The sequence below is a fragment of the Xyrauchen texanus genome, chromosome 8 (genome assembly GCF_025860055.1).
Source record: "Xyrauchen texanus isolate HMW12.3.18 chromosome 8, RBS_HiC_50CHRs, whole genome shotgun sequence".
NCBI lineage: Eukaryota > Metazoa > Chordata > Actinopteri > Cypriniformes > Catostomidae > Xyrauchen > Xyrauchen texanus.
Window position 1 is genome coordinate 15,177,416 of NC_068283.1, and position 21,339 is coordinate 15,198,754.

Here is a 21,339-nt window from a genome sequence, read left to right on the forward strand (position 1 = left end):
ATAATCTAACAAAACATAATGTAGTGTTTGGTCGCACTACACCACTACTTGCTGGAAAAAGTAGCTCGCTACTAGAAAAGTTTCTCTGTTTTAAAAGCAGCTGAGCTAATGTCAAGCTACGGAAAAAAATTATTAAAACTTGTAGTTAGCTACTCCCCAACACCGGGCATGAAACTAGTTGAACAAACTCAGAGTTTGAGAGTACGTTTCAGGTTGAGAAAACCAAATAGCGCCAAAATGATTTGGATCTGGTTCAGCGATCTCATGATGCTCGCTGCAAACGTTATCTTTCAAATCAGAGTTTGGCTCTGAGTTTGTGGTTAACCCTGAAGCTCATGCACTTGAATGAGTGAATTTTGCCAATGGGTGAAATGAGAGTGCATGTTTTACATCTCTTGAGACATTGTACATTTACACAACAAGAAACACTGCCTAAAAGAAAAACGTAATATTATGTGTAATTTAATTTATGTAGGTTCACAATAAGAAAATAAAACCAGCATAAAATCTATTTATTTGTTTAAAATATAAAAGCTTTTATGTTAATTGAAATTTAGACCCTAATATAATTTAAGTGAAAGGCATGTCACTTTGTTTGATATTCTAAAATATAACTTCAAGTAGATTTGTTCATGTGGAAAGACTTGTCACACAATACAAAGACAGTCTGAGTAAACACAAAATACTTATTTTAAATGATGCTATTTATTGAAGCAAAAAAGTTATCCAATACCTACTGGGCCTGTGTGAAGAAGTATTTCCCCCCTTAGTTACTAAATCCCCAAATCTATGAAATTGCATTCATGGGGTTATCTCTTGACTTGGCAGCAGTGCACCATGAGTTGTTGTTTGTGACTGTTTTGTTATACATTAACATTGAAATATTGCTGATGATGTTTTGATAACTGTACTTATTGATTATTACCATGGCATTTTCTATTACTTTATACTTCCACTACTTTTCAGAGGGAAAATCTTTACTTTTCCAGTGTTGACAATGTAAAATAATAATGCCAAATATTCTTTGATAAAAATATTTAAGAAAGCAGCCTTCTGAGTACCTTTGCATAGTCACATTGTTACATAATCCACATAGAAAAAGTCTGATTTCATTCCAGCTCAAAAATGAACTATATCGGTTGATGGTGTGAATTTAACTCTAAAATCAGTATCCGTCTCAAAATCCCATATCGGTCAGGCTCTAATTGAAATACATCAGTCTGGGAAGGGTTACAAAGCTATTTCAAAGGCTCTGGGACTCCAAAGAACCACAGTGAGTGTTATTATCTCCAAATAGAGAAAACGTGGCACAGTAGTGAACCTTCCCAGAAGTGGCCGATCTTCCAAAATTCCTCTAAGAGCACATCGACAACTCATCCAGGAAGTCACAAAAAAGCCAAGGACAACATCCAAGGAACTGCAGGCCTCTTTCGCATCAGTTTGTGACTACTAGAAAGACACTGGTCGGAAAGACACTGGTCTAAAATGCCTTCCATGGAAGTGTGGTGAGGTGAAAAACACTGCTAACCCAGAAGAACATTTAGGCTCATCTGAATTTTGCAAAAACACACATTGATGATTCTCAAACCTTTTGGGAGAACGTTCTGTGGACTGATGAGTCAAAAGTGGAACTGTTTGGAAGACGGGTCCTGTTACATCTGGCGTAAATCAAACATAGAATTTCACTAAAAGAAAACCATACCTACGGTCAAGCATGGTGGTGGTGATTTGCTGCTTCAGGTCCAGGGTGACTTGCAATAATTCAGGGAAACATGAATTCTGCTCTATACCAGAATATCCTAAAGGAGAATATCCGGTCATCAGTCATTGAGTTGAAGCTCAAGCGCAACTGGATTATGCAGCAAGACAAGGATCCAAAGCATAGGAGTAATCCACCTCTGAATGGCTCAAAAGAAGCAAAATGTAAGTTTTTGAATGCCCTAGTCAAAGTCCTGACTTGAACCCAATTGGGATGCTGTGGCAGGACCTTAAACAGGCAGTTTGTGCTTGAAAACCCTCCAGTGTGGCTGAACTAAAGCAGTTCTGCAAAGAAGAGTGGGCCAAAATGCCATCAGTGTTGTGAAAAACTGATCTTCAGGTATTAGAAGCGTTTGGTTGCAGTTGTTGCTGCTAAAGGTGCACAACCAGCTGTTAAGTTTAATGGAGCAGTTCGTTTTTCACATGGGTGATATAGGTGGTGGATAACATTTTTGCTTCAAAATATATACTTTTGAATGAAGACTGAATTTTTTGTTTACTCGGAATCTAAAACAATTTAGTATGAAAAACAGACAAAAATAGAATAAATCAGGAAGGGGCAAATACTTTTTCACAACACTGTAAATGCATATCTAAAGCATGAGAATCACCTTACAAACACTTCTGCAAAGAAATTCCAAGGTTCTCAGCATCACACACTGTATACAGGTACAGTATTTAAAGAAATGCAATAATGCATTTTTAATGTGCTGCTCAAAAGATACAAGGTTCCAGGATCCTTCAAATAAACCATCTTAGAATATCTTTATATGTAGGTCTGACATATTAATTGACAATATATAATCGAAATTAATGTATTATATTGTATACATTTCCCTTTAAAGTGCGATTTAATTTGAAATGCAAGGGAAGTGATATATCACTTTACTCACAGCTGATTGATTCAGCATCAGTTTTACGATCTGTAGTCTAGAATAAAACCTGCTCCGTAGCAGATTAGCTGTGTAGCTTAAGTTGCTATGGTGATGGAACACCTGTAAATACTGGCCTGCCTTCTAGAGTTTTCTAAAACTTAACTGGGTAGCCACTGAAATTGGCTTTGTGAAACAGGGCTCAGGTTGTAGTACAAAATCCCAGAGGTGCATTTTCGAGTCATGGGTAAATTCTGGATTTACAAATTTGTTTTTATAATGGCAGTTTTGGATTTTAGTAAAATAAAGAATGTGTTAAACATTACTTTTAAGATTATTTGCTCTACAACATAAATTACACAGTCATACCAAAAAAATGTAATTTTGTTTTTAAAAAGGTATGTTCAAAACTGCACGCTGAAACAAACACACAGCTCGACCAGTGTAGTCCGATTCACAAACAAATTATGCTGCATCTTACTATGCACTCCACTCACTTTCATTCAAACACATCTAAACACAGAAGACCATAAACGCAAGCTTGTGCAAAGATATTTCCCATTCTGCTGTGGACGAATGTTTGGTGAACTCTGACCTGCTAATTCGGATAACGAGAAGACGTGTGACCAGTATATGATTGAAACGTCACACACTGACCTCTTGGCTCAATGCAAAGAATATATATTTCAAAGCAGAATGTGTTTATTGTTGAAGCAAAGTGCGTGGACAGCATGAACGATTTGAATGTAATAGTATTTGTTATTTGTGATTTTATTATTTATTAAAACTAGTACACGAGTGTGACATTATGTTCTTTCCATTGCAGTAACTAAAATAATGTTGCATGCTCAAAGCCTAGTTTGAGAGTGGCTTAACTCTTAGGTATTTTAATGAGATGCACTAGTAAGTTATTGGTTTGAATCTGACAAATCCAAGTTAAAGAAACATATTGCAGCAACTCTGCAGCACAAACAAAATTTGATAGGGGACATTGACACAAGTAATCTTTTGTCATTCATGGTTAAACCGCTGATGTTATTAGGAAGATCCACTGCTGGCACAGCAGCTTATATAGTTTCATTGAATTTAACATTGAAAAAGCATCAAAGTGAATTCCTAAAGGCTCTGCTGTCAATACTGCACAGAAGTTTTCCATATCTTGCTTCCAAATATTCTGAACATTCATGACTTTTTTATTAAAACTGAATTTATCATATGGGTTGCTGGCAGAGAATGTTGACCATATATGGTTTTATAGAATGCTGTGGCAAGGAGTGCCCTGCAGTACCGGGGGAATGCCCAGCACGATGCCCAGGAGTTCCTACTCTGGCTTCTCGACCGTGTCCATGAAGACCTCAACCATATTGTGCACCCTAACAGCAGATCCTCTGTAAAGGTATGATTGATTTCATAGGAAATTACATAATGGGACTTAAATCTGGCAAACTTATCTCTCCACAAGTGACCACATCTGCATAAATGTCCTATTTGCAGTGATTTTATTTTGGAAGGACTAACTGTTTTGCTGATTCATGACTGCTTGGTATAACAAAAACGTAATACGTTCACTTCTTTCGGTCAACTGTATTAGGATGCTGTTAAAGGAATATGGACGAATACACGTTCAGCTCAATCGAAAGCATTTGTGCCATGATATTGATTACCAAAAAACTTATTTTGACTCCTTTTCTTAAAGAAATTGACAAATAAGCTTTAATCTGGGTGACAGTGAGGCACTTACAATGGAAGTAAATGGGGGCCAAATTTTAACCTTAAAATACTCACTGTTTAAAAAATATAGCCACAACACATAAACAATATGCATACATGAAATTAGTGTGATAAAATCACTTACTAACCTCTCCTGTGTAAAGGTATTGACCTGTTTCAATGACATCACTTTTCTTCGCAGCCGCCATATTTGTGTCCATCAGTGGGAGGAAACCATGGGAAAAACATCCATGAAACAATATAGAGAAATGCATAAACAATTCCTTTTGATCCATGCCAAGTCCCAGGAAAAGTTCATACAGGTCTGAAGACAGCCCAAATATTGCCAAATTTGACTTTCCCATACATTTATATTTTATCCACGATTCATCTCCATACACCGGCAAGTCTGACGTGTGACCGGCGAGTACACACAGCCAATGGTAGAGCACCGTAAACGTCATTCAGAAGTAACAAATGTTTTTGTGTTGTTGTGTTCTGGTGTGATTTCGTCACAGTATTAAAAAACGTCTGTATGATTGTAGGAGCTGCTTTTAACTCCCAAAGAAGCTTTTTTGTCACGTCTCACAGCACAGCACAATATAGGTATATGGAATATTGGTCACAAACATGTTGGCACGGTCATACAGTGTCACATGAAACAGTTCAATAGCCAATTTTGTAACTCCATTGCCATGACAGTGTAATGTCAACAAACCATATAACCCTAAAATTACTGTAAAATGTTTTGAATTAAACAACTTTACAGCTCAAATAATACATGAATTTTAACAGAAGAATTAATGTAATTGTGTTTATAAAATTATAAGCTTCACATTTCTGCCTTTTTAAACCCTCCAAAAATTGCCAAAATGTCAACATTGTAATTGCCTCACTGTAACCCCGATTTTTGCTTTTTCTAAAGAAAAGTGGGGCCGAGTCTAAATGATTTTTTGTGATAAACAACAATATGCCATAAATGCTGTCGCTTGAGCTTAACTTGTATTGAACCTAGAACATTCCTTTAACCACTGTGGCTGTTTACAAAGGTTGCACAGAATGGGGTTTGCCTGGGCAACTCCATAAAAGCTGGAAATTTTAATAGTTTAATAATAGTAGAACAGGAGAAGAGCCAAACTTAGGTAGATTTATAGAGCCATTCTACCCTGGAATGGCAGCGAGGAGCCGGATATCAGACATCAGTCTGACAAAGACCAGGGCAAAAGAGTTTTGAAGACATAAATCCTGCTGTATCACATCCAATTGCCTGTTTGGTTGATGGCTCTTTGGTTTCTTTTAACAACCTATGGTGTCCTGGTGGGGTCAGGCACCTGTATACTCGCATAAGGTCAATCAGCATGTCTGCTTCATTCAAATAAGTGTCATGTTCCTGCCTCATGCTAAGAAGTATTTAATCATTTTTACTATGGACGTGTTCCAATAAGTTGGTCTCCAAATATGTTCTGTATTAAATTTGGTTTTGTTGGCTGTTTTCGTTTCAGACTTAAGAAGTACATTTTATGTTTATTGTGGATTTTAATTGACTTTTTGTTTATGCATCATTCTGGTGTGTGTTGCTACAGCCCCCCATTGAGGAAGATGACGGAGCATTAGAGGGACCTTCACCTCCTCTGTCAGCTGGCTCATTTGTTCAAGAGCTCTTTCAAGCTCAGTACAGGTATGATTGATGCCTGTCTGTTGGCTGTAATCAGATGTTTGTCTTGATGGTAATTGCTCTCTATGGCCTCTGTTGCTTCCAGATCCTCACTCACGTGTCCACACTGTCAAAAACAGAGCAACACGTTTGATCCTTTTCTGTGCATCTCCCTCCCAATTCCGTTACCTCACACACGGTGAGTACACACCAGCCTCCATCTCGAAAACGCTTGATGATGTCACATAGACCACTATTTCATTTCCATGCTGTGAGGATTGATGACAGCAATATACTTTTTTTGTGGGCTAAGAATCAAGGCAGATTGAGTTACTGTCATTTCTATATTAGTCTTATGACTGATCACCATCAGTATGATTTTTTTTTTAGATATCTCTGGAACAGTTTTAATTAATTGTTCAATTTTGACCTTTGTTCGATTTTATGATTTTATGACTGTAATGATAACAATAATTTTGTCTGCTATAGACAAACCATTTAAATTAAGAAAAAAAACAAGTGGCTAATTTAACTGTGTAAACATTGGCATAGATCTTCATTACAATCCACAACATAATGTAGTGACACCAACTATGAAACCTGTTGTTGTGGCCTTGGATATCTTAACATTGATATTATTAAGTGAGACCAAACTGTCTTCTTGTTTAAAGAAACATTGTGGGTTAAAAATTGACAGCATTAACATCACCGTTGATTACCACAGAAAATATTTTTTGATTCCCCCCTAGTTTGTTAAAACGAAAGTAAAATGCGTACTGTAATGCAGGAAAGAACTAAAAGGAATAAAACTTTTCACAGACAAGGTGTCAAAATTTTGACATGCCAAAAAGCACATTAAGGCATCTTAAAAGTAATCCATAAGACTCCAGTGTTTTAATCCATACCTTCAGAAGTTAGACTGTATGATAGTTGTGGATGAGAAACAGATCAATATTTAAGTCTTTTTGTTTTATCATAAAGTTTCCTCCCTGCCCAGTAGAGGGCGATATGCATGAAGAATGCAAATCACCAAAAACACAAGAAGAAGAACAATGTGAAAGTGAAAGTTAAAGCTGCACTACATAACTTTGTGCTCTCTAACAACATCTGTGGTTGAAATGTAACATTTCAAGCTATTTGCTAAAGAATACATTACGCCTGTCGTGTTTCGACACTGCTGCTCTGGCAGATGAATCTCATGATTTTAGGTTACCTGGATGTCGACTCTGTGTGATCATGACTGGGAGAAATTCAGAGCCGGAGGCATAACATGCTATTTTCATGTTGATATTATTATGTTATACGATTATTATTATTTTTTTTTTTTACATATTTTGAATGAATGAATTGTACATGTTTCTGACACTACACTTTTACATACAGAACAGGGGACTCTCCATAATCATCGCCAGTTAAAAGCATTTTTTAATATGATTATTCAAGTGTTTTATTGACTATTTGTATTGTATTATACTTAATCAATTTAAGAGGTGATACTCATGATACTGCTGATTAGAGTTCAATGTAAAACGTTTTACATTGAACACATTTTTACATTATTAATCTCGTCAATGAAAACGTTCATTGATGAAGGGTTTTTTGATTTCGTCAATGTTAACAAAGACGAGACGAAAAAGGCGCATATCATGACGAAAATGAAAGAATTTTATTAAAGCATACTGTTGATGAAAATATGACTAAAAATTAGACTGCATGATATTAACAGTGCAAGGTATTCAAAGAAGAAGAAACATCTTGAGAATCTGTATATAGAAGAAGATATTAGACATGGATTCTTCTAATCCATTCATACAAAATTTTGGGGATCTCTCTTGAGCTGTGTAAATTGAATGCGCTAACACCGGCTAAATTAACTGCTTTAAAATGGGGTAAAAACCTAATTAAAACGCATCCTATTTATACATGAGATTAATCAATATATCCACAACATTTAAGGAACAAATTACATTTGCAAAACGAAACTAATGAACACGTGAACTTGAACTAAATAATGCGCTAGTCAGAATATCCATCATTTGCGTTGCGTAACTTGCGTTGTGAATATAAGAAACATGCTACACGCAATGTGTCCTTTCATGGAAAATGTATAAGTCTCTAAAGCATGAAGATTTCAGAGTACAGTAGGCTAACTTAAAAAGAAAAAAAGCTAATACTTCCGTCTATACATTATTTCAGGAACTCTGGTTTTTCACAACAAGGACAATAGACCTATATACATTTATACTATATGTTTGATACATGTTTACATTAGAAAATATTTATAATTATAATTTTTTTTGGTCCATTTGGCATGGCATTATCAAGTGAAAGTATAATTTTTGTTGACTAAAAGTTTATGTAAAAAAGTAAAACTGACTAAAATGACTGAATATTGACTATTTTTAAACGACATTTTTGTCAAAAGAATAAACGACTAAATCGATAAACTGAAAAATAAACATGGCAGTTGATAAACCAAGTGAAACTGTAGGCCTAACATTGTAAAATGAAAGCATAAAAATGACCCGACAGCTCAAAATACAAATTTTTTGATAGGCTTACCGAAATGAATCAATAACATTGTTTTGAACACTGATTGTTTATGTACTTAATGGCAATTTGTATCATTGAATCATTCATACTGCAGCTTTAAACTGGAGATTGACCCAGCAGGAAGGAGAATGTCTATTAAAAAAGGATTAAATATTGATCTGTTTCTCACCCACAACCATCATATCACTTCTGCAGACAATGATTTCACCACTTTTATAATGCCTTTATGTGATTTTTATTAGAAACTTTGGCCTCCATTCATTTTTATTGCATAGACCAAAAGAGTTGAGAAATTCTTCTAAAAAATCTTAATTTTAGTTCATCAGATAAAAGAAAGTCAATCATTCATTTTTGGGTGAACTGTCATTTTAAGGTTTTGCTCTAAATGTAGTGTGACTGAAGTCTTCAAGCTGAACTGTGTAATTTCTGCACCCCCAAAACAAACTGCTTTAAAAAAAAAAAAAGTTACTTAAAAAAGTGTAATGTTTATTCACTGTGTACTTGCCCCATAGGCTTTAATTGTAAGTGCATTACTGATCTCGACTTTTCACAAACTGACAGGTCGGAGTTACTGTATTTTCTCTGGTAAATGGCAGCATTCCACAGTTGATGTTGATGGATCTTGCATCATATTTAACCCAGAATATTCTTTTTATAGTGAGTTTAAAATTTGACATTAATTTAACATTGAAATAGTTATTTTCTCCTTGATTTATATGCTTAATATGCAGTACATTTTCCCTCACATTATTTGAGAGCGGAAATTATCCCGTACTGCTGTTCTCATGAGGTACTGTGATGCTATTTTTAAGAGGCCAGTACTAGGTCATCAAGGAGAGCACTTGGTTTAATATAGAGCCAGTTTTAAACTGCTGAATTTATTAGTACACATTAATGATTAAAGAAGCTGTACTGTTAGGAAAAATACAGTAGTGATTTACAGCACACCTGCCTCTCACAGTACATTAGAGATGATGAATGAGTGAATAATGGTCCCTAGGAGAGTAGAAGTGCTGGGCAGGTTTCAATTCCACATCATTATTGAATAAAACCCTGGTGGTGGCTTCTTATCATCCTTAATCCGTGAAGTTCTAGATCATAAAGAAGAACCGGGTAGGCGACCCATGGCATTCTGCACTGTTGGCATCTCTCCGCTCTTAAAAACATTAGTGCAGTGAAAGAGTAGTTTTGGAGCTTACATATGCTCTGGCAGCATGAGAAATGACTGATGGGAGGGAGAGGAAATTGTCTGGAAGTTAAGCGATCTGTGACTTGTGCGATGTGTGGCTCATTCTTGTCACCATCTGTGGGAGTGGATTTCATCTACAACCCTCTTCTTAATTCTGTTTATCCATGCTTAGCAAATGCTGTTATTTCTATGTATATTATTTAATAGGCCATTTAATCCTTGCCCCTTCCATGATATCCCCCTTCATGTGGATGAAAATTGATGAAGAGTTTTTGATTTAGCTAGTTATGGATGCCTTCTGTGGCCACTGCACACTGTTTGTCCTCGAAGTCTACTTCTAAATGCATTTCAAGAGGTGATCAAGCATCATTAAAGCAAAGAAAATATGCTCTCGGTCCCATCAGGCTGCTGGACACATTAGGCCTAAATGGACTTTAAGCAGTGTGATGTGGTTGATTTAAAATGAATGCTGCAGTTTTTATTTATTTTCCCAACACCCCACTTTCATTTAGTTTGATACTGGAATGTAGGTGTGCACGGATTGGCATGGTCTTGTAGTGCAGTAGTGTCAAGCCTGGTTTATACTTTGGAAGAAGCAACATTTTTTCTCTTTAAAGAATTAAAGCACCCTAGACGACTGAAGCCGCCATTTATACTATGCGTGACATCGATTTAAAATTTGTTTGTTTAGGGTGATGTCATGATGTTTAACGCACTGTTCCAGCCACAAGTAAAGACAATATTGTAGGGTTTTCTCTCCGTGGATAACCGCTTTTAGCACTGTGCCACTTCTTTGCTTTGTCACGCCCCCATTCACTTGTAAAATCTCAATCATTTGTCGTGGCCGTGCTGTCTTTGTAGAGTTTGTGTTGCAAATAATTAAAAAAAAGTTGACTTCCACACAATCTCTGAGAGACAAGCTTCAAAGTTTTCCATTTTAACGACAGTAACCTAGGTAACAGCTCCTCAGCTGGCATGCGCGATTGTAAATAAAAAGCGTCACTTCAAAACCGCACCCACAAACAGTTTTAATCAATCATTAATGCACTTCAACCAGCCGAGTTGTCTTGGGTCAAAAATATGAGAGATGTGTGCGAACAGGAGAAATCTCACCAAATGAACGCCTTGGCAGAACAAAAATGTCACTGCATTTCATCATCATATGTAGTCGAACTAAGCGAAGCCTGTTCGCCCAGTAAGTATAAATAGTGTTTATGGGCCATTCTGACCGAATGTGTTCTTTTTGTAGGCCTGTCAATTTAATGCATTAATGAGATTAATTATATAAAAATATCATGTCCCTGGACTGTAACATGGAATATTCCAATCATCAGAGGAATTGAAGCTTGAAGTACCACCTGTTTTCAGCAGGGGGCAGTAAGCAAAACTCAAGCTGGACAGGCAAAGCACAGTTCAACAGAGAACAAACCAAAGTCTGGCTTGCTTGCACTAGCAACATCACAAGATGAGAATGCTCACTTGCGTTCAAACACCGCTGGATAGAGTGCAATTCCAAGTGCAGGAATCTCAGGATGTGTTTTTTTAAGTTTTAGACTACTTTTAACTTGACACAGCGACCCAAAACGGCATGAGGCGATACAAACAATGTGAGGCACTCCAAAAGCATCCGTCTGACGCAGGTGTACATTGATGCTTCCTTAGACAAGCCCTAATACTAAATCTATCTCAGACAAATTGACGAATTAAGGCCAATGATAGGTTAATGTTTAGTAATATGGAAAACAATATATTACCTTCTAAAGCCACTTGTTACAGTGCCTTAATTGTCTGCCACAATATTGTAAAGCATTTTAATTATCTGATTTAAAAAAAAAAAAAAAAATGAAATCTAACTATTTATAATTGTTTAATCATTATATATTGAATTGTTGTAATTTAAGGGGCTTTCTCAGCAAATAATGATTTATGTAATTATTTGTGATGAATTCAAATAAATTAAGTGCATATTATGTAATTAATTTTATAAAAAATTAAATTTATATAAATTTGAATAGTTTGACAGCCCTATTTTTAACCAGATATCCTGGAAAACGGAGCTCCTACGTGAGATGCTGAAAAAACAGCGGGACACTGCGCAATGGCCAAAGATGTCCACCTGGCACATTTTTTTATAGGAAAACAACTAAAAAACAGTACAGATAGACTCAAAAATGCATTTAGTCACACAATTCGGTGTGAAGGACCCTCAAAGTCTGTCCACTGGGAGGCCATCTTTGGAATGCTCCCGGATAGCCATTTTTTATGAATACAAGCGACATGAAAGTACAGATCCTATTTACTTGAATGGAGAAAGTCCAAAATCTCACATTTTAAATCCGCAGTAAAATTTGACAACAATGGTATCATAAAGGGTGCTTCTTTAGCTCAGATTACACACAAAAAACACATTTTTTCAGGTTATTTCAGCTAGTGCGCATGCACAATCTCGAGTTCACTGACAGGTGATGTCTGTATTTAAAAGGTGATTGGCTCTTTTACCTGTAAGGCGGGACTTCCTTTTTCTACAGCCATTTGCGTTCTAATATCTCCCATTCATTTTAATACCAGTGGTCCATCTCTGGTTAATCTCTGGGTTTACTGTTGACCGTTTAATCAGTATTTTTGTCTTGTTTTGCAATACAAATATCTAAACATTCTTAAAAAAAGCTACGTTTACTTGTGCCGCAAAATTGGGTAAAATACGATTTTTCCTCTTTTTAGATCCATTCTTTAAATTATTATTAACATTATTATTATATCCCCATACCCTACAGTAATATATAGGCTAATCATAATATATTTCTGTAATAACTGAGCGTGCAGAATTGCAATAAAATCTAAAGGATCTATTTTTGAGGGAAGCCTAATTATTTTATCCAGCCTTTTATTTTGAACGAAGACAGTGTTATTTCTGTGTTACCAGCAGAAGTGACTGTGTGCTGTCTTATGCTCTTATCTCCTCCTCCACACAACTCTGTTTCGATGGGGTTACTTTAGATTTGTTTACACACTTGTTATGGCTAAACATATTTGGATTTAGGCAAATGTGCAACTGAGCGCTTTAAAATAACCTGGTCAGCGCACGAGAGCACAAACCGAACTCAGAGCACAGCTGTTCTATATAAAACATACATTATCAAAACACGCATTAATTTCCTGTGCATTGAGCACACAATTATGTATCATTATCCTCGTGCGCCGCACATACGAGACTAGTAAACACCTGTGGTGCAGTTCTGTATTTCATTGCGTGCCCGAAAGAGAAACTGTGATTTGTCAGTGGCGAACTTCTGAAGAGAGCATGATTGGTCAAGTGAGGTGAAAGCGGACTTGGAAAGTGCTTGTGATTTGGTCTATCATCTGTAGATAGCCTATAATGAAAATGAACAACAATTTGCAACTATACCTGGCTGATCACTTCAGTTTGCTTGCTCATTTAATATTGCAGACGATTTTGCTTAATTATCCATGAGGGGCGGAAATCGTGATTGTGATTAAAATACTTTTAATTGTGCAGTCTTAACCAATAGTGTGATTTTGGGGCAGGAGTGTCTGTTTGTACAACATAGAGAAGATTAGCAGAGTCTTCTGTAATCTGCTTTAAAAAGTGATTATTTTTGCAACTCTGTTTGGTGACGCTAGTGGTGCAGAAATAATTTTTCTACACCATTGAAATTGTTTTTTCTTTCTTATTTTAGCATAATCTTCAATACATTTTGTTATATTTACTTTTAAAGATGTGTAGATGTTCTAATTGGAAAACAATACAAAATTGATTTTGAATTATTATTATTATTTATTTATTTATTTCGTGAAAATTGCCTTGGATTTGAAATGCTAAATGACCACTTGATCATATTGTTCTTGCTGCATCCTTCAGGCCCCTCTATGTGACAGTTGTATATCAAGGCAAGTACTCTCACTGCATGAGGATTGGTGTGGCCGTTCCACTCAACAGCCCTGTGTCCAGACTGAGAGAGGCTGTGTCACGTGAGACCAAGATCCCACCAGATCAGGTGCAGTGCTCTCAGATCTTTTGCACATTTTGCATTGAATTCAGATCTTTGTTTGAGTGGTGTATAATTATTTACCATTATATCCATATCTAGATAAGCTCTCTTTCCCTATGTTTCAATTCAAATTTGAATATGCATTAGTATTACCCAGAATAGTAGTTGTATTGTCATGAAAATCCTGCACAGCTAGTTTGAATGATTCATCAATTTCTATATAATCAATTGAATGATTCATCAATTCAGTTTATATAATAAACTTAAAGACTGCACTTTTGCACCTCCGAAAGCCCATTTTGAATTAATCAGATTGTTTTGTCTGCATATGATGTGGCCATGAAGCCCAATGTCATTGTAAAGAAATGAGCAAGTCATTGATCCCACTGCAAACCAAAAGATCTTTGCTGTTGCCCTGGATACGCTATTGATTCACCATAAATATTGACTCAGTACTGAGGTATATACAGTACATTGATAGAGAGTAAACTGCTGTTTGTGTGTTTGTCTTTCCGCATTATGTCAACCAAAGCTATTCCCTGTTTGTTTGCCTTGCTGTACTGAGATGTTGAATGTAAGTTCTGACCATCCGTCTCTCTTATGTCTGTGCAGTTTGTCCTGACTGAAATGTATTACGATGGTTTCCACCGCTCCTTTTGTGATGATGACGACGATCTTGATATCATTCAAGAAAGTGACTCAGTCTTTGCTTTTGAAACTCCTGAGACTTTTAGATTAGAAAACATTCGCTCTAAACGAGGTACTTTTCATGTGTTGCACATTGGTTTTGAAAAATAAAAAAGATCTCTAGTTGTTTGGAAATGTAGTTGCATTCAGCCTTAGTGTATTAATGAGAAGTAGGGCCTAAAGACATTTGTTTTTTGAAAACTTGTGAGAAATCGCCATTAGAAGATATTGGAAAGTAAATTGGATTATAATGCCATCAGTTTTATTTGTTTAACATTACTTTTATTTTCAGGGAGCCTTCTTGCAAACCTCAATCAGAACAATTTGAAATATGGAGCAGAGAACAGCCGAACCCCGTCGTTCCTGCAGGGTGCAATTAATCCAGCATCACCCAACAAAAACTCTGGGTCTGAGAAAATTATTCTGCTGATCTGTAACCGAGCCTGCACTGGACATCAAGGACGGAGGTAAAAATCACAGCCAAAACAGATATCCATATCATTATATTGCCATCATAACACAGCAGTTGAAAATTCCAAATTCTTCCTATTGAGAAAATAGAGTAGTCTCATACAGTCAAATCATCGTGTAATGGAACAATTGCTTAACTTGGTGACAGTGGAGTTCAAAAGTGCACAATGAAAAGCTGGAATTTATGATCTAATTTAAACCTGGAAACAAATAAAGTTTCATGATTTAGAAAGAGTAATACAAAGATACTTAAAATAAAGATATTGTGTAAAAAATTCAAATGATAAAGGTATGTTAGATTCTGCACTATTGCCAGGCCTATAATCAAATAAGCAAATTTGTGACATTTACCATGTTAACTCCTTTGGACAGAAGGTCAGATTTCCTTACTTCCATTAAAGCACACAAGATGCTCTCAAAACTCTCAAGCGCATTCTGACATTAGAGCAAAAGGGGGACATACCAAATAATAAAGGGGTCATGAATTGCATTTAAAAAAAAATATATTTTAACATGTTCCTTGAGGTTCACTTATAATATTAGTGAAGTTTTTGTGCTCAAAAAATAGTCATATATTTGTAAAACACTTTCCATCCTCATTCTGACCTTCTGTCAGAAACGCTTGGTTTTGGTGCTGCCTCTACTTTAAGAATTGACAGTAAACACCCACTGTTGTGATTGGCTCTTTGCTCTGACTGACCTGCTCTCTTCTTGCCATATCACTGCTCAACACTACTGGGCAAGGCTACAGAAGTGATAAGGTAAAGTAGGCACTGATGTGTTGATGTGGAGGCAAATGTCTACCACAGTGCGAAATCACAATATGAAGGATGTACAGAACGAGTAGTTTTTGGCAGCTTGGTTTCAACAAATGCTTTTTTTTGTTGTTGGAAAAGGAAGTGTTGAGTGCTGAAACTTGCAGTATGTCTTTATAGTACAATTAACTCTTACATGTGAAAACATCAAGGAAAATTTGATTCCTGATGTCATGACCCCTTTAAGAAATTCTGAAATTCATGTTAATTTTTCAATTGAAAGATTTCAATTATGATCATTCAATTTAAAATAAAACAACAGTATTTGTTTATTTAACCATGTTTATTGATTCCATATAAAAAAAAACTTAACAGAATATTTGGAATCAAATTATATAAATGTACAACCCTTCACCCTGAACATTAACCCCCCTACCTGACACAAACAGGCACCCTGTGGTCAAATGCCAATTGACAATGGCACACAAACAGACAACAAAACAGCAGAAAATATTTCGAAACATAAAAAAAACCATAAAAGGTATACATTCAAAAACAAATAGGTTGCAACATACACATTTAAAACAAGTCTCTCTCCACTGCCCCTCCCTGAGAGCCTTCTAAAAAGGCTAAATAGCTGCCCCATTTTTTAATGAACAAATCTATGTTGCCTATATGCCAACTTTTATCCCCTAAGAATGACCTGTCTGCCAATCATAACACCTGCCAGGACACTATTCTTCCTGCATTTATCCCCTACATCAATGACCATACAGAGTATGGGACAAAATTAAATTTGAGTACCCAATACTTCACACATAAAACTCTGAACCATCAACCAAAACTCTTGGATCTTAACACACCACCAAAACACATGGGTTGTGTCCCCATCTTTGATTGGCATCGCCAGCAGGTGGGTGTGTCTTTAACCAAGCCTATACAATTTAGAGTGGGTCCAATAGAATTTATGTAAAATCTTAAATTGCATAAGGCGCACCCTTGCATCTCTAGATGTAGACTTGATGTTTTTAGAATCCTAGCCCACACTCCCTCCTCCAATACCAAGTTTAAATCTTTCTCCCATAATCTCTTGAGAGAAGTTAAAGCTCCGTCCCCAGACTCTGAACAAAGAGGGAGTAATACACTGATGCCGCATGACCTTTTCCAAAGGCAAAAATCACGACTCCCAGATTGTCTGCCGCTTTAGGGGAGGGTGTATGCTACTCCCAAAAATAGTACAGAGCAGGTGACGTAGTTGTAAATATCTAATGAATGTTGAAATCCCCAAAAATCCTAAAATGCTGAACCATATTTTCAAAGGATCTCAACACTCACAATCCCTCACAATTCACTCTGTCCAGCAGAAAGGGGACTTATCAATACATAATTTTGGGTTCAGCCATATGCTCTAAGCAATATTTAAATAAATGTCTGAATTAAACACTCTGGACACTTTTGTCCATACCTTGTGCAAATGCGAGATAACGGGGTGTAACATAACTTCTCCGGTTAGTTTGATAGAAAGGCTTTGCAATGGCAAAATGGGGACAAGAACTTCCTGTTCAATACAAAACCAGGGAGGGGCTCTCTCAGGTGAAAGTGACCAATGAGCCAAATGTCTGAGACCAATCGCATAATAATAAAACAAAATCTTGGGTAGGCCTATCGCACCTTGTCAATCAGCCTATGTAATTTATTGAAATGTAATCTGTGACGTTTACCATTCCAAATGAAGGACTTCGCTATCAAATTGCTTGAAATAAGAGAGGGGGACATCTATAGGGAGAAATTGTATCAGGTAGTTGAATTTTGGAATACAGTTTAATAACATTAACCTTCCCAATCATAGATAAATGTAATGAAGCCCACCTGCTCACATCACTTGAAAACATTTTTATTAAAGGGTCAAAATTAACTCTAACTAAATCACACAAATTTGCTGTGAATAAAATAGCCAAATACTTAATGACCTGTTTGTACCACTAAAAAGCATTAAACAACAGTATTTAGAAAAATGCTAAATAAAAGCATTTTTACAAGTGGTTTCTTGAACTCCACTATAGCTTGTGGAAAAAAAAACTATAGAGTGTTATACAGTAATGGAGCATAAAGTGAAAATCAGTGCTGCTATTTCTTTTTGTTCCAGGTTTGGACTTCCCTTTGTTTTATATTTGGAACGCACTGTGTCTTGGGATGTGCTGCAAAAAGAAATTCTGGAGAAAATGCGGCACTTACTAAGGCCAGAGGTTTACATACAGGTTAGTGATACTATTACTTTATTGAACACAGAACTTTGTTTGCTTTTAAATAATGTCAACCATTACTTTGAGGACATTATATTGTGACGAACATCACCTTGTTCTTAAAGCTGATTGTAATAATATGGACTGATTGTTTTAGGTGGGACCCTTTAGTCTGCGTGTGGTCGGTGTGGTTGGAATCACCTACTTGTTGCCACAGGAAGAGCAACCACTATGTCACCCCACTGTGGAAAGGTTTGTCTATTTATGACTGATGAATTAAGAGAACATTTGTGTGATCGTGTGTGCAACATATTCCCAAATGAACTTATTTGGAATCAAATTGAGTGTTTGTAAACTGGAAGTAAATTGAATCAGGAAATTTGTGCCAATACTTAGCCATTCCTAGTGGGCAGGCTAGTCTTTGGATTTAACACAATTGAATAAACCCTTTTAAAACAAGGTTTGACTGCATTTACATTTACATTTATGCATTTGGCAGACGCTTTTATCCAAAGCGACTTAACAGAGCCCTTATCACAGGGACAATCCCCCTGGAGCAACCTGGAGTTAAGTGCCTTGCTCAAGGACACAGTGGTGGTGGCTGTGGGGATCGAACTGACAACCTTCTGCTTAACAGTTATGTGCTTTAGCCCACTACCCCACCACCACTCCACTGGTGACTTTGGTTTGTGAAAGATGCTGAAATGTCAAGAGGGGGATTCAGTCAGTTATTTGACCAGTGTTGTAGTGCACACTCTGTCCTTGGCTTATCTTTGTCTTGGACAGATACTTTGAGTGGCAAAGCTAGTGCTCTTCGCTTCAGCACGAGTTGACTGCTCTTTAAGTACTTCATCGGAACGCTAATGCAGCAGCTGTTTTGTGTCAAGGAATGCAGAGGCAGACCCAAAATTAGTTAAAAAGTTAAAAAGGGGATATATTTATAAAAAAATAAAAAAAAAACAACATAAAACTCCTAAAAGGGGGAAAATAAACGTAAACAACCTTGTAGGGGAAAACGAACAATCCAGGGCTGGGGCAGAGGGAAACGGATAAACAGGACCGACTGGACAGGGATGAGATGAAGAAAAAACAAGACCGACCGACCGACCGACTGGATCACACAAGACCGACCGACTGGATCACACAAGACCGACCGGAAAACAAGATAATCTGGCTCTGGACAGCAAACACAAGGAGACTAAAATAAGGAGAGAATTCAACATGTTAACAAGACAGGACAGGTGTGACTAATAAACTAATAATGGGCAAATAAGGAGGTGGGTATGACATAAGACAGAGAGACACACCTCGATACAGAAACAAAACAAAGCCATGTGCTCTCACAAGACAACAAAACACCCGAATTGCATGAGCGCACATCGCCAAGACAATAAGGCTATATATGCCCATGTCAACCGACAAACAAGATGAGAGAATGCGTAGCAACGGCAAACAAAACTATGCCATGCATTCTCACACTAAACGAAACCTGAGCGTACATCGCGAGGCATGCAATGCATGTAACAGGCAACAAAAACTAGACAGAACTCCTGTGCGAGAGTTTGGCCACATACAAACCTGAAATCTCAGGCCAAAGTGACCGAAACTCAGCATAACGTTAAGACAGCTAGCAACCCGGGCACGCAACGCGAGCACGACACTAGGCACACCTGTGGTCGCGAGAGACAGACATAAACTATTGACACGAGTGCATGCTGCCAAGATGACATAAGCGTGATGCACCCACGTCAGTAACAGACAGACATGGAGCATGAGATCTAAATTGGTGATTCATGTACTGTAGTTGTCATGAAGAACAACAAATCTTTGTTGGGTTGTAATGTAATCCATTATTTGTTTAATAAATCCTTTGAATTGGTTTGTGTGCATGCCAGTGACTACTTATTTTCCCCATTGCTAGTAATAGTTGGCCTCTAATCAATTAGATGTGATTAGCTGGAAAGATGATTTATTATTCTCTCAATCTTTCTTTTGTAGAGCGTATAAATCATGTGGGCCAGGAGGACCTCCTCATGTCAAGATTGTTGTGGAGTGGGACAAAGAGACGAAGGAATTGTAAGTAAAACAGTACTTCTCTTTTATATAGTGGACCAAAACAATTATTTGATCAATTAAGTCACACTTAAAAATGTATTATTAAAATTGCATTAAATGACAAAATATCTCTCCAAGTGATGTTTGTTTTAAAAAAATAAATAAAGTGCAAGAACACTTTGCAAGCAAAACATTTCACAAAAAGACATTTGTTAGGTTTACTTTTCAAACAGTTTGTTAGATATGCTTTTTTTATGACTTAATTTCTGTCCAAATGCATGTAGTTCCTTCTTAGAACAGAAAACAATATGTAACAATGTTTTATTAACATTTTAAGTGTTCTTTGTTAACTGTATTTAAGTGTTCCTTTGTGTAAAGAAAGAAATGCACTGACTCCAGCCAAGTCTCCCAAGCAGACAAATTGGCCCGGTTGCTAGGGAGTGTAGAGTCAAATGGGGTAACCTCCTCGTGGTTGCGTTTAGCGGTTCTCACTCTCAATGGGGCGCGTGGTAAGTTGTGCGTGGATTGCGGAGAGTAGCATGAGCCTCCGCATGCGGAGTCTCCACTGTGTCATGCACGCCGAGTGACGTGATAAGATGCGCAGAGGGAACGGAGACTTGTCCTCTGCCACCCGGATTGAGGTGAGTAACCACGCCACCGCGAAGACCTACTAAGTAGTGGGAATTGGGCATTCCAAAATTGGGAGAAAATAGGATAAAAAAATAAAAGAAATGCACAAAAAAGGCACAAATTCAAATAAAATTAAACATTTAAATTTAAGTATTGAAAGCATATTAAAAAAAAACTTGGTTGAGTATTTATTGCACTGAGCATTACATTTGATCTTTCAAAGATCTTTCGCAATATTCATTGTGGCCGTCCAATTTGCTAAGGCAGTCGTGAAGTCACATTCACATGATTCACACTGTTTTGAACTCCACAAGAAAAGTGCTTGCAGTCAGAGAACATCTTGTTTTGCTTTTAGCGCTGGCACTGCAGAAGTAAATGATACTTTACCCAGATTGTTCAGTAAGACGAAAGCGCAGTACGGCACCGGGGAAACGTTGATGCTTCACTTAAGCATGTCATATGAATGCAGCCTTTCACAGGTCCCATCTGAAAAATAATAATAAAAAGTATTTTCATTGGAGTAATTTGATTGTGAATAGTGTCTCACTGTAACCTAATTTTTTGCTTTTTTTTAAAGAAAAAGAGGGACGAGTCGAAATTAATTCGTGGTCATCAACATTATGACAAAATGCTGTTGACTGAGTTTAACTTATATTGATATTCCTTTGATATGATTAAATACAACAGTGGTTACCCTGCTAGGACACCTGTGTGAACTTGAGGGGAACTGAATTCATACATCCAATAAAATT

General features: G+C 36.8%; 1 protein-coding gene across 2 annotated transcripts in view; it reads left to right on the top strand.

Annotated features, from left to right (window-relative positions):
- LOC127647269 (ubiquitin carboxyl-terminal hydrolase 31-like) overlaps positions 1 to 21,339 on the top strand; it is a 37,192-nt gene that overhangs the window by 4,863 nt on the left and 10,990 nt on the right. For both annotated transcript variants that reach the window (XM_052131416.1, XM_052131417.1), the window contains exons 2-10: positions 3,889 to 4,026; positions 5,924 to 6,018; positions 6,101 to 6,193; positions 13,617 to 13,752; positions 14,359 to 14,506; positions 14,726 to 14,900; positions 17,806 to 17,917; positions 18,060 to 18,154; positions 19,901 to 19,978. In XM_052131416.1, the coding sequence (XP_051987376.1) occupies positions 3,889 to 4,026; positions 5,924 to 6,018; positions 6,101 to 6,193; positions 13,617 to 13,752; positions 14,359 to 14,506; positions 14,726 to 14,900; positions 17,806 to 17,917; positions 18,060 to 18,154; positions 19,901 to 19,978 (1,070 nt within the window). The remainder of the gene's footprint in view (positions 1 to 3,888; positions 4,027 to 5,923; positions 6,019 to 6,100; positions 6,194 to 13,616; positions 13,753 to 14,358; positions 14,507 to 14,725; positions 14,901 to 17,805; positions 17,918 to 18,059; positions 18,155 to 19,900; positions 19,979 to 21,339) is intronic.